The sequence below is a fragment of the Bombus impatiens genome, unplaced genomic scaffold, assembly GCF_000188095.3.
Source record: "Bombus impatiens unplaced genomic scaffold, BIMP_2.2 scf_1117, whole genome shotgun sequence".
In the NCBI taxonomy this organism is placed as follows: Eukaryota; Metazoa; Arthropoda; class Insecta; order Hymenoptera; family Apidae; genus Bombus; species Bombus impatiens.
Genome location: NT_177536.1, coordinates 236,012 through 248,852, shown reverse-complemented (window position 1 = coordinate 248,852; position 12,841 = coordinate 236,012). Strand labels below are relative to the sequence as shown.

Sequence of the window (12,841 nt, the reverse complement as noted above, 5' to 3'; positions counted from 1 at the left end):
TGTGCGACGGATCCGCGGCTAGCAGCACCGGAGTATCATTAAACGACACACTCTATACAGGGTCCAAGTTACAAGAGGATCTATTCAATATCCTGCTTAGATTCCGTCTGCATCAGTATGTACTCACCGGGGAAATCGAGAAGATGTAGAGGCAGTTCCTGGTGCGACCAGAGGACCGACACTATCAACAAATCGTTTGGCGAAACGAGGAGGGGGAAATCGACACCTACCAACTTAACACCGTGACGTTCGGGTTATCGGCAGCTCCATTGACGTTCGGTTTATCGGCAGCTCCATACCTGGCCCTACGGTGTCTCAAGCAGTTGGCAGACGACGAAGGACATCGATTTCCAGGAGCGTCATCGGCCTTGCGACGAGACTTATACGTCGATGACGCCCTCACCGGAGCGGACACGAAGGAAGAGGTACTGTCCCTCAGAAAGAAACTAACCGAACTTCTCCAATCCGCCGGTTTGAATATTCGAGAATATCTTCCAACGACTAGAGCATCCTCCAAAGGTTATCCGAACAAGATAAAAGCCGAAGGTTACAATTAGGTGAGCCAAGGGTTATCCGAACAGGACAAAAGCCGAAGGCTACAATTAGGTGAGTATCAAACCCTAAAAACACTAGGCATATTTTGGGATTCTAAGGACGACGCAATACTCTACTCAGTCGAAGCCAACACCAAGACCTCTCGGGTTACAAAGCGATCCATCAGCTCGGTGATCGCCAGAATCTACGACCCACTAGGATTGCTTGCAACAGTGATCGTTCGAGCGAAGATTATACTTCAACGGGTCTAGTCGCTAAAGGTCGATTGGGACGAGGCCCTGCCAGCGGATTTGCATTCCGAGTGGAACCGTTACTACACCAAACTATCACTACTCAACGAGATACGGTTCCCACGCAAGACCATAATAAAAACACCCATCGAGATTGAGCTCCACGGCTTTTGTGACGCCAGCGAAAGGGCATACGGAGTCTGTGTCTATCTGAGGTCTCTCGATCATTACGGAAACGTCCAGACACGACTACTCACTGCGAAATCGAAGGTAGCTCCGCTCAAAACGCAAACCATTCCATGACTTGAACTGAGTGGCGCTCTTCTACTCATGTCACTAATTGCAATCATAAGGCAAGCATTGCATATCGAGGTAAATCGTACAGTTTATTGGACGGATTCCACCATTGTTCTCAAGTGGATCAATTCGTCACCTCACACACTGAAATTCATCGCAAATCGCCTAGCCGAGATACAGAACAAAACTAGCTTCACAGATTGGCGTTATATTCCCACCAATGACAATCCCGCGGATCTGATTTCTCGAGGACAATCACCCGAAGACTTCCTGCAGCCTAACATGTGGCAAAATGGACCACGGTGGCTGCAACAACCAGAAGAATGTTGGCCGATGTGGAGTCCAACCTTTAGCCAACTTACCAGGACGGAAAGCAGCAACTTGTCTCGCCACAACTCCTGTCGACAACAGCCTCTTGGACAGATTTTCATCGTGGCCAAGGTTAATGCGCATCGCCGCTCGCTATCTCCGGTGGAGACAACCACAAAACCGATCGTCACCACTAAGCGCAGAAGAATTACAGGTTTCCCATGACAAACTCATTCGGTTACTCCAACATATTCATTTTTCAGAATATGCCGGTCAATGGGAAACTCCAACGACTCAATCCGTTTATAGACAAAGCAGGAATATTGCGCGTCGGGGGCCGACTGAATCAAGCATCGATGGCTTTCACACAGAAGCACCCGATCATCCTACCCAAATCTCTGACAACGTCCCGGATCATCGAAAACGAGCACAAGGTCAGTCTGCATGCAGGTACACAAGCGACTTTATACGCAGTGAGACAGCGATACTGGCCCATCGATGGCAGAAGTCAGGTATGGCATACAATCAAAAACTGCGTCTGCTGCGTTCGTGCTCATCCACCACAAGTAGATTACATAATGAGTAATCTGCCGGAGGCTCGAGTAACTGAATCTCGACCATTTACAAACGTCGGCGTCGATTACTGTGGGCCATTTTACATCAAGGAGAAACGAGATCGTAACCGTCGACAGGTCAAGATGTATGTAGCCATCTTCATATGCCTAGCAGTCAAGGCGGTGCACATCGAACTCGTTGGAGATCTCACGAGCGAATCCTTCATCGCTGCTCTTCTTCGATTCATCGCACGGCGAAGGTTTTGTTCGACCCTCCATTCCGATAATGGCTCAAATTTCATCGGCGCAAACAACGACTTAAGGGAGCTCTACGAATTGCTAAAATCGGACGATCACATCGAAAAGGTAACTACTTTCCTAGCCAACAAGCAAATCGAATGGCACTTCATACCCCCTCATTCTCCACATTTCGGGGGACTATGTGAGGCAGCGGTGAAGTCCTTCAAACATCACTTCAAACGCATCGTCGGTAATGAATTGCTCGGTAATGAGTCGTTTACGTTCGAGCAATTCAATACACTTGTCATAGAAATCGAAGCAGTTCTCAACTCCCGACCATTAACACCCATATCCACTGATCCCAAGGATCTCCTCGTCCTCACTCCGGGTCATTTCCTCATCGGCGAGTCATTAATGAGCGTGCGTGAGCGAGATTTCAGGGACACTCCATCCAACCGGCTCTCCAGGTGGCAGCATATCCAAAAACTTAAACAACATTTTTGGAAACGCTGGCATAAGGAGTATCTCAATTAATTCAACAACCGCAGTAAATGGACCAAGGGTGGACACAACATACAAGAAGGTACAATCGTCCTCCTCAGAGAAGACAACGTTCCATCGATGCATTGGCCCTTGGGCCGTGTAGGTCCATCCCGAAACCGATGGCATAATACGGACAGCGACAATGCAGACATCATCGAGCCTCCTGGACCGCGGCGTCAAACGACTGGTCCCCTTGCCATGTCAATCAGCTCAAGATGAGTCCGGACAATCACTGACATCGAAGGAGGTGGATCACACACCCATCTAACCCACATATAGAACTTGATAGCCCTCTCAACGGGGGGGAGGATGTTGCGTCGCATGGAACATCTGCATTTCAGCCGACGCTACCTGGCAGCCAGCGGCCCACCGATAGCCTTCCAAACCCTCAATGAACTCAAGGACCCACCATAAAACGGCACTTTTTAGCTGCATTGTTTCCACACGTTTGCCAATCAAACTATTGCCTAGAAGTATTTTCGGTTATGTCAGAGTTTCGGAGAAGTTCTTGAGTTTATTAGGCTTTCAAAATTCACGGAGAAAGCGGGTAGTCGCCGAACGGAAAACCGAACACATGGCCACCTAAAACAACTGGTTTTCCCCAAGAATGAAGTCACCCCGATCCACGTTGGTGGGAGACTTCCCCATATCCTTCTTCATTAGCAGGGGTCATAACCAATCGGCATCGCGGATGTTTACCCTCACCTCCTTAACGAAAAGTGTGAACAACGAATCCGCGTTCTTTATTCAAAGGGCACACCCACACCAAGCTTTCCTTCGGAAAAACACAAGAGCGAAAAGCTCAGTCTCAATCAAGCATCTCTTCAAGCAGTCAACAAGTCGAATACAGTGAGTCGACAAATCCATCATTATACGCGATAATCCAACTAGAGACTCAGATCGCACTCATTCGTAGTCATCTATAACAATTATTCATTTTGTGGTACACCGAAGTTGTTGGTTTGTGAGAATATATAATAACCTGTTAGTAGCGGCGTTATCTTTAATTTAACTACCCTTATTATCCCAAAAGAAATAAGGGATCGAACGATTCGCGGCGTCGATTAGTAAATCGTAACGGGAATTTACGACTCCCGTTGGCGCGCTTCTTCGAGATCGTGTCTCCCCGCGAACGTGCGAAAACATACTTCATGATCAGTATTGACACGAACATTTTCGTTTCTCGCCAGAACCGAGTCGCATCCAATCAACCACCCGATAATTTTATTAGCTCACATAATGCTCGTAGAATCCATTATGTACTTAGCAAACGAAACAATTATTTACCAACACAAGACCTTGACAATACTTATTACCGAAGAGCATAATTCGGATTTTCATCTATTGCTTCTATCTATTTATTGCTTCTAAGCGGGAGAGTTTGCTTAAAAAGCAAACGTGTTTTATCACACTTCTAAATTTAAAAAAAAAAAATGTGAAGAAATTCTGAAATTCCTCTAACTGTTCCTTAAGTCAAATGTTTAAAACTTATCGTCAAAAGTAGAAAATCGAAGGAAAGAGTTCCAAGGAGATTGTATTTTGCTTAGCACCAACGACTTAGTTTACTCACAATGAATTACTAATATGTCCGAAATAAACCAGATATTCATCAGTATCCTCAAAAGAAGCAAATAATTTGTCCGAATGATATATTTATATACAGGCGGTCTGAACAAAACTTATAACACCGTATCAGTAATATTTTATCGAATTTTCCCACGCGGTATAATATCCTCCATTCAAGAGAACGATAACTGTCGTGTTGGTAAAATTGCGAGACTAATAAAAGAATCGCGAATGCGGGACATTGCGCGCAGACAAGGCAATCGTACGAGGTACGAGCAAACGAGCATTTTCTTTCTGCGACCCTCGTCACAAGCACGTTGGCAAGAGGTTCGTTAGCAGACACGATGATGTGTTATGCACTGTTACATACGTTTTATGCATGAGTGTAGAATTATAATGCAACCAGGGTTAATGGCTCGTTTTGAAAGGAACGAGCAGGCAAAACAAGAAATCGCCGATCTTTTAACCGACCTTTTATTTACACTGTTTAAACTCCTTTTTTGCTATTTTATAATTTTTCTTATCCTAATAGGAGAGATTATATCAGATAACATGTAATTGATAGAATGTATGTGAAAAATTTAATTTCTTCCATTTTTAAACTTGCTAATGTTATGTAAAGATGTTTATTAATACCGATAACAAGTAATTTGTGACTTGTAAAATTTCGCCCGTAAAAACTCGTAAAAACAACATTAGTTCAATTGTGCAAAACGACATTTAATATAGATTTAATACTTTTCATTATTTTTATTTCCTTGTTATTTAGAAAATTTTTCATGTTACTACACACAGAAAACTAAATTATTTATAATATTTGTACCAGATAAATATTCTCCGTGCACTTCGATATGACTGTGAGGTAATTAATTTTTAAAATAAGTTCTCCAATAAATCACGTTTTCAGTTTTCTGATCAGTAGCGTAATGTCACAAGACATTGGAATAATTTTCTATTTGCGGAAACCACGCGAAAATGCATTGAAATTTCATTGCTCGTTCTTTGCTACGAGATTTTTAATTAGCATTTTTGTAGAAATAAATTGCTTACTGCAGAGGGTCTTACTTAAAACTGTTTTATGCAAAACATGAAGGAGGTTGTTTCGTTTCGTTCGAAAAAGGAAAGAGATGAATAGGAAAAAGGTAAACGTGAATTTGAATTATAAAGACTAAAACAAGAATTGGACGTAAAAAGTGACTCTCCGTTGTACTTGGAAATTGTAGCTGTTAATGAACTGTTCGGATTTCAAAGATACGATTAAAATTCGGTTAATCCAAAGAGATGAGATTTTCATCCGACTATCTCAAATGCAATTCGAAATTGTATTATTTAAATTTAACAACGACGTGGCTGAGAGCCGGAGCGCGTCATGTCAAGAAAAATAGAACAGAGGGAAAATGTATGGAGGCCCTCCGCGAAATGAGAAATCTTTTTCAATCCTTTTAACGAGGTGACACACTTTTGAAACTGAATGTTCCTCGTATGTTCTGGCGGCCACATTGAGCAAATCTGTTAAGAAAGAAAAGTCATAAATCGAGATACAAAATGTTCGTTAAATTTTAATACACATATTTTAACGAATTCGATTCTTCTTGACGATTCATAAAATTATATCAGTTTGTCCAATAAACTCCTGTCGCGATATTTTTATATCATTCTTAATATGTTTTATACGCACAAAATAAGAAACTAAAATTACTATTCGTTATAATACCATGTGGATATCTCGTCAAGGAAGGATTTATGAAATACATCGACATTTTTTAGCGTGCAGTGGCAACTATGAAATATAAGACAGGAAAAATCAGTGATTGTGTGTCAATCCCAATTTACCCATAGAGTTCCGCATAAAGTTACTTTAGCTTTAATACATCAACTACATTTTTCGTTTTGCTCTTCCTTACAGTTCCATTTCGCGTTCGTGTTATCAAAGTATGGTGAAAGCCAACGCAGTTTGCTCAAACATCGGCGTTTACATTCATAAAATTTCTTCCATTACCGGATTAAACAAAAGTGACTTCGTCGGCCAATATCTTTTCGACTGTAATCGGAATGTTGGAATAAAACAGTCGGAGAGCTGTTCAAACGCAGCGGTATTTATTCAAATTAATACGAAACATAGGTTCGAAGGTGTCTAAAACGTATTTGTTTCGACGCTGCAATTGACTCCACCAGCTATTGTTCGTTACGAGTTCGCGGGAAAACAAAGGGGTGTCATTAACGTAGAATTCTCTTACCGTACTTTTATCTGTATTTTTACGAAAGGTGTTATACACGCATTGTTGTTCTGTTTCCATTTAACACCGAAGACTTGGGCGAAAATGGACTTTGTTTCCTTTCAAAGAAACCTCCAGTCTTTGTTCTACACCATCTATACACATTACACAATCTCGAATCGTAAATCTATCCGAAATCCTTCATTTTTCTATGGTATACAAGAATGAACAATAGCACTTGTTTAAAAAAAATTACGTTTCATTCAGATACGGTTAATGTTTGGGTCACCTTATTCTAACGAACACTGATATACAGTAATTCGCGACATTGACTTGTCACAGAAAACTTTTATATACATATATATTGTGTGTGTTATATAAAACATTTTGAAATTTCACTACCATTGTAATGAGGTACAGCTGTCATAATTATATTGGTAAAATTTAAAAGCGATTTGAAAGTCTATGTAGAAGTTGCAAGATATTTATTGCAGACAAATATTTAATAAATGACTGGAGCATCTTATACATATAATTGGTATTACAAATAATTTCATTTTTATTGAGGATCATTAATATAATTAGTTGTAGTAAATATCTTATTACTTTTATATATATTTCCAAATTTATTTCAAACTCTACCAGCATAATTCTGATAGTCGATTCTTATTGCAGTGCTAAGGAAATATCAAAATGTTTCGCACAACACGCATAATATATTGATTTATAAACGACTGATACAAATGCCCGAATATTTTTTTCAGCCACTGCATCTACCTATATGTATTTCTCTGTAGTCGCGTTTTACATTTTTTTATGTCTATTTCATCCCGCACAATTTACCCTGTTATTGCGGGACACGGGGGCTGCAATCCCTGGCAATTGGTGATACACGTTCTTCTATTTTCTTCTTCAAATACATTTTCATAAACTTTGATCAAGCACTGCCACGAATTCGCGATAGGAATTGTGGAACACAAATTAAAAAAAAGAGAAGAAGAGGAGAGAGAGAGAAAGAGAGAGAGAGAGAGAGAGAGAGGGAACAAAAAGAATGGTTGGTAAAAGGGACAAGTATGATTGACGGAACTTTCATTATGAAAAGTCGCGTCAGGTCGTGGCAAAAGATAAAAGCGTATGCATTTTCGCCGGAGCTGTATGATATCCGGATATACTATAGCTATAGACGTGTCTGGAAAAGTAACCGTCTTCTGAAGTATAAGGCACTCGGTCACAAACGTGCCTGAAATGGTAACGTAATGGCGATGATAAATTTCGCTTCTCTCCCTCTGTCCTTCGTCGCCAACGGCCCTGGACTTGAATTTCACCGATACCGTGATAAAGGTAGACTCGCGTCGTGGCTTCGTCGCTGCGCACTGTTGAAATATTTCCACGTAATTTACATCATCTGCGGAATTCGCGACTCTCTTACACGTCCACGTTTCACGCGGAGAATACGTAATGTCCAAGCACTACCGCTCTTTGCTCTTCTATTTTACAAATTACCCCGCTGATCGTATCGCGAAATTCTGCAATGGGTTGACTTTCCTGCGATCAGAGTCGCTGCACTGGAACCAGGTCGTATACGTGGTACACGTTTTGACTTGTGACAAATTTTATGGGTAAAGTATGTATCCTGTGTATGCGATTCTGCAGACGTTGGTTTTTAACGAAGGAATTACGGTGGTGAGTTCTTTGAAGGATTATAAATTTGCAGGGATTAATTGGAGTGAATATGGAATTTCTTTGGAACTGTAGAGTTAGATTAGATTTATGGGAATAGAACGTTGATTGTACTATAAATAGGGAAATCAAAAGAAACGTATTTTTTGTTTCTATGTTACTTATGACACTTACATTGTTTCCCTTATTAACTTTTTAATTCGAAATCGGAATACTTGTACTTAAATTTTAAGCTTCTTTCAGATTAATTGTTCCAAATCACTTTGCCTATGCAGACGTGTTGAGTGAAACATCTTTTCAAGTTTGAAATTAAGTTGCGAGTCTTCCATTTATTCGACTTTATTCGACTTTACTTATTCGACTTTATTCGACTTACTTCGCTGTTTTAAGTATCCATTTTTTATTAAGTATCCACTTCGAATAAAGATACTGGATTAATGTGAACAAAGGTTTGCAAACTTGGCTGATTAATATTTTGTTCCTCTACTTTAATACTTATTATTTATTATATATGTCGGAGACGAAAGGACATCGGGGCTTCCCTTTTGGAATGTTGGTGAAAACCCCAATACCCTAGTCCAGACTTTTACTATAGCTATACTTTAGTAATAAAACTAAGAAATAGTTTTAATGTTCTAATCCGATTTTATAACGATAGGCTTAGGCTCGAAGTGACATAACGGGTCACTGAACGTAGTCACGGTCACGAGAGAGACGTGTACCTGACAGAGGTATGGAATAATTATATATCTCTTCTTAAAAACAAAGATTGGCCCGAGAGGTGGGGAGAAGAATATATAAGGGCAGTTCCACTTGGACTGCAGTCAGTTCATTCAGATAAGTTTTACTTGTATGTTGAGTCATACGTGTATCACATCGCATTCGTCATCCCGTTGGCCGTGGATTCGTTATCGAACCTGAATTCGTTGTCATCAACATCTCGACTATCCGATCGCCGCTATTACTTGTATCCTCTTGTAATAACCACATTTATACCAATAAATATCAGCTATAACCGCGATGGTAAATTCGAGTAGAGGTTCGTCAAAAGCCCAAAACTCCAACCTTAACTCGACATATATAATCCTTGCTTATCGGTTTAATATGGACTTACGACTTTACATTTTCCTCTCATTTCCTACGTTTACCTCTCGCTCTCTTGTCCTCTTCGTTCATCCTCCATCTGCGTTTTCATTTATATCGTACATACATCTAAAATTTTAACCTACATTTTAATGCAAATCAATACTGTAAATTACATCTGAATATTTCAATGCTGTGAATGATAATTCATGCGAATACAATAATATAATGAAACGAATCTCCGAAAGTCCATATTACAATACATTACGGCCAAATGAGTATTGAAAATTGAAAACACATTCACTTTCATCGCGTATCATCGAAATCCAATACATTCACTTTTATCTCATTTGCATATCATTTCTCGAACCATTCATTTAAATCTACTTATAAATATAGCACAGATAGTATTAAACGCAACGTTTCTTTACCCAATAACAAAGAGAAATCACACTAACGCAGCGGATCGTAATTAATGCTATTTGAAACGGAAATCTCTCTCCTTTAAAATGCTTTTTGTTTCATATTTATAGGGCATTTTGTTTCGGAGATATCATCGTTTAAAGTGGAACGCCATTTCGGATGCGTCGCTATCGTTGTCCTTTTCGCGTAATCGGATCTCTTTCTCGCTCGCACATTCACTGACCTAGCCCAAGCGGACCGCTCGTGCGGTGGTCAGTGACGAGCGCTGAGTCAGCGGTTTTTTACTACTACTAGCGCCGCTACTACACGTGATCCGCAACGTACGCATTTCCAGAGGAAAAAAGTGGGTCACGACGTTTCAAGGAATCTCAATTGTCATTCAGCTCCTCATGGATTTTGAACGTTTCACTTTGTACCGTTGTATCTCCGTAACGAATTGATATATCAACGTGAAACAAAATGCGTTTTATGGAATACTTTTTCTTTTATTAACCGAATGGCTTTCGTTCAAATATTTTTTACATCTTCTGGTCAGATATCTTTGCCACAATTAACGTTTTGTTAATTGTTGTCAAAAGGGAGTTTAATTTTTTAAAAGATCTGTTGTCGTGTTGGTTGGAGAATTACGAATGTTTTTCAATTTGGCTTTTGTAGCCAAATTGATGCTCTTCCGCTGAATTTGTTCTTTTCGTTCATTTATATAGATATTATTCTTTCAGCATAATATATCAAGCTTTATTAATATAACTAATTGTCGTAAATACTAAACCAAATACAAATACATTGAAGAATATGCAATTGTTCAATTTTATGCAATATCTTTTTAATACAACAATCAAGACTAAATTTTCAGACATAATAAAATGCTATAATTATAAGTATATAGAAATGTATAAAAATCTTTCACGATTTTTGTATCAATATACCCAGATCATTAATGAAGGTTGTATGGTTCTACTGTAAATTTTAAAAATGTATGTCATACCTCTTGAGCCTTTTTAGACATTGAAATATCACAATTTTAAAAATCGTTCCTTTTCAAAAATTCACGTACCTTAGCTTTAAAAATTATAACTGTTTAAAAATTCAAAGATCTTAATTTTAATTAAAACTTCAATTTCCTGAATGCAAAGTGGAACAGAGCAGAGACTAAAAGCATTGAACTGTAATGGTAGTTAAAGATCAAGACAGTCTCATTCCGCGAACCTTAATTACGAACGTTTCTTTCATTTACGATGATATAAGACCGCAGCTTTATTTCGTCTTAAAACGCATTTCCTTTATTGCAATGAGCACAGTGTGTTCTAATGTCGTTATAAGCATCAGAAACAATTAAGGTTAAGCCAGATTCACGATACAGGCGTGACTCCTTTGCAGTTTTTGAAATTAAGATTTCAATACACGTTTTATTCCATGATTAGGAGCGCTTATCATTTCTAAGAATTAATATTATTAGAATTTATTTCTCTCTATTTCTTATTTCAGATTTGCATATTATCTTTCCAGGCGGGTAACTGCAATATAATTTTTGTATTCGTGTTTTGCGATTTTTAACGGTATCGTGCACGTTTAACATTATTCTTTTACTTGAACAATTGGAATATTAAATGAATAGTAATAAAAGTATACTGCAAAAATATATAATTAATGTATCATTTAATATGAGAGAATAAAATGATAGAATAAAATTTAGTCGATTTTACAGATTTCTAATCAAATTTGGTCTCATTGTATCCTATGCTCTGTGACTGTATAACCAGGAAAGATCTTAGGATGGTTATAGAATCACACGAGAGAGACAGTTTATTTTCTCTATCACAATGAATACAAAGAATTGTAATATCGTTATACGTCAGACTCCAAAAGGTTAGCAGCTAGCGTAGCAACTAATTTGCTCGCGTCGTCGCGTCAATTTCAATTTTCTGATTCGATGATACCTTAAACGGAATTGATCGCATGGCGAATAATTTATCATTCGGAATTAAACGAAAACGTTTGGGATGGCAGAGTATTTTCAAAAGAATAGCTAGAAAGGGAAATATAGGAACGGAATGAGAAAGGGTGTTACAGGGATTACCGAGATTGCGGGCCAAAAGGATTATTCAGATTAGCCGGTAAAATATTCGGAACGAAAGATTTGCTTTCCGACGACGACCTCTCCGATTTATGCACCTAACAATTAACCTAACCTCCGCATACACTGCTGAGACTGACACCTCGAATGAATTGCTCCTGTGATACGCCTCTGCGAACGTTAAAGTCCTTTACCGTAGGGAAAGGGATGGCCATTTTTTCGAAAATTTGTCTACTTCAAATTTTTCCCAGCTAAAGTTTAAATAATTGGACGAAATGAATTATGAAATGGATGAGAGGTAATCTACGTTAAAAGAGGTTAAAAATGACAGGAATTTTTTAAAGTAAATGTTATGAAATATTAAATATTTGAATAGATGATAAATGAACAATACAAAAGCCAATTTGTATCAAGTTTATCATAATTATTTATTTCATTTTTAGAAAAAGTGTTGAGGCACTTACACGTTATATTTATTAGTAAATTCACACTTTATTATATTTTGTATAGTATTTTACGTTATAAGACATGTGTAATACGAATGGAACGATCGATTTATGCTAAAATAATAAGGAGGTAAAGCAATGAAAAGTATTCAACGTGTCTCAGATTTTATGTATCATATACCAGCTATTCTGTATCGACAAATTTCACAATTTGTTGTCTCTCCATAACTATTCATAAAAGAATTCCCTACGTATCTGTTAAATCAACTATGAGTTATTGTTTTAAGTTCGTGCTTTTAAGATACAGACAATCGTTTAATTGAATTTTTTCCTTCTTCTATTATTCGACAATAAGTTCTTGTAAACACTGAATATAAGAAAGCGAACGAACAAGATGCTAGGTATTTCTTCTTTATTCGAAGTTTTCAGAAAAAGTATTAACTTCGGATACTTAAGAAAGAACTTTGTATATGAGATCTACGAAAACATTTCATATTTTATAAATTGTTCCTCTGAAATATTTGTTGCAGCAAAAATAAAAAGGAATTTTCAAGAGAATGGTTTTTGAGTTTTTGAGAATGGTTCTTGTTATCAGTCTTCTTAATAATTATACACATACATATTC

At 38.2% G+C, this 12,841-nt stretch overlaps 2 protein-coding genes across 6 annotated transcripts in view; both read left to right on the top strand.

The window, feature by feature from the left end:
- LOC100749773 (glutamate receptor ionotropic, kainate 2) overlaps window positions 1-12,841 on the top strand; it is a 292,766-nt gene that overhangs the window by 174,331 nt on the left and 105,594 nt on the right. The gene's annotated exons all lie outside the window — the stretch shown is intronic.
- On the top strand, window positions 1,661-3,009 carry LOC117152329. Its single transcript, XM_033323713.1, has one exon. It carries the CDS (start codon window positions 1,748-1,750, stop codon window positions 2,717-2,719), a length of 972 nt encoding a protein of 323 aa, XP_033179604.1. The 5' UTR covers window positions 1,661-1,747; the 3' UTR covers window positions 2,720-3,009.

Excerpts from the sequence above, each read along its gene's own strand:
- LOC117152329 (XM_033323713.1), top strand. The coding sequence starts at position 1,748 with ATGGCTTTCACACAGAAGCACCCGATCATCCTACCCAAATCTCTGACA.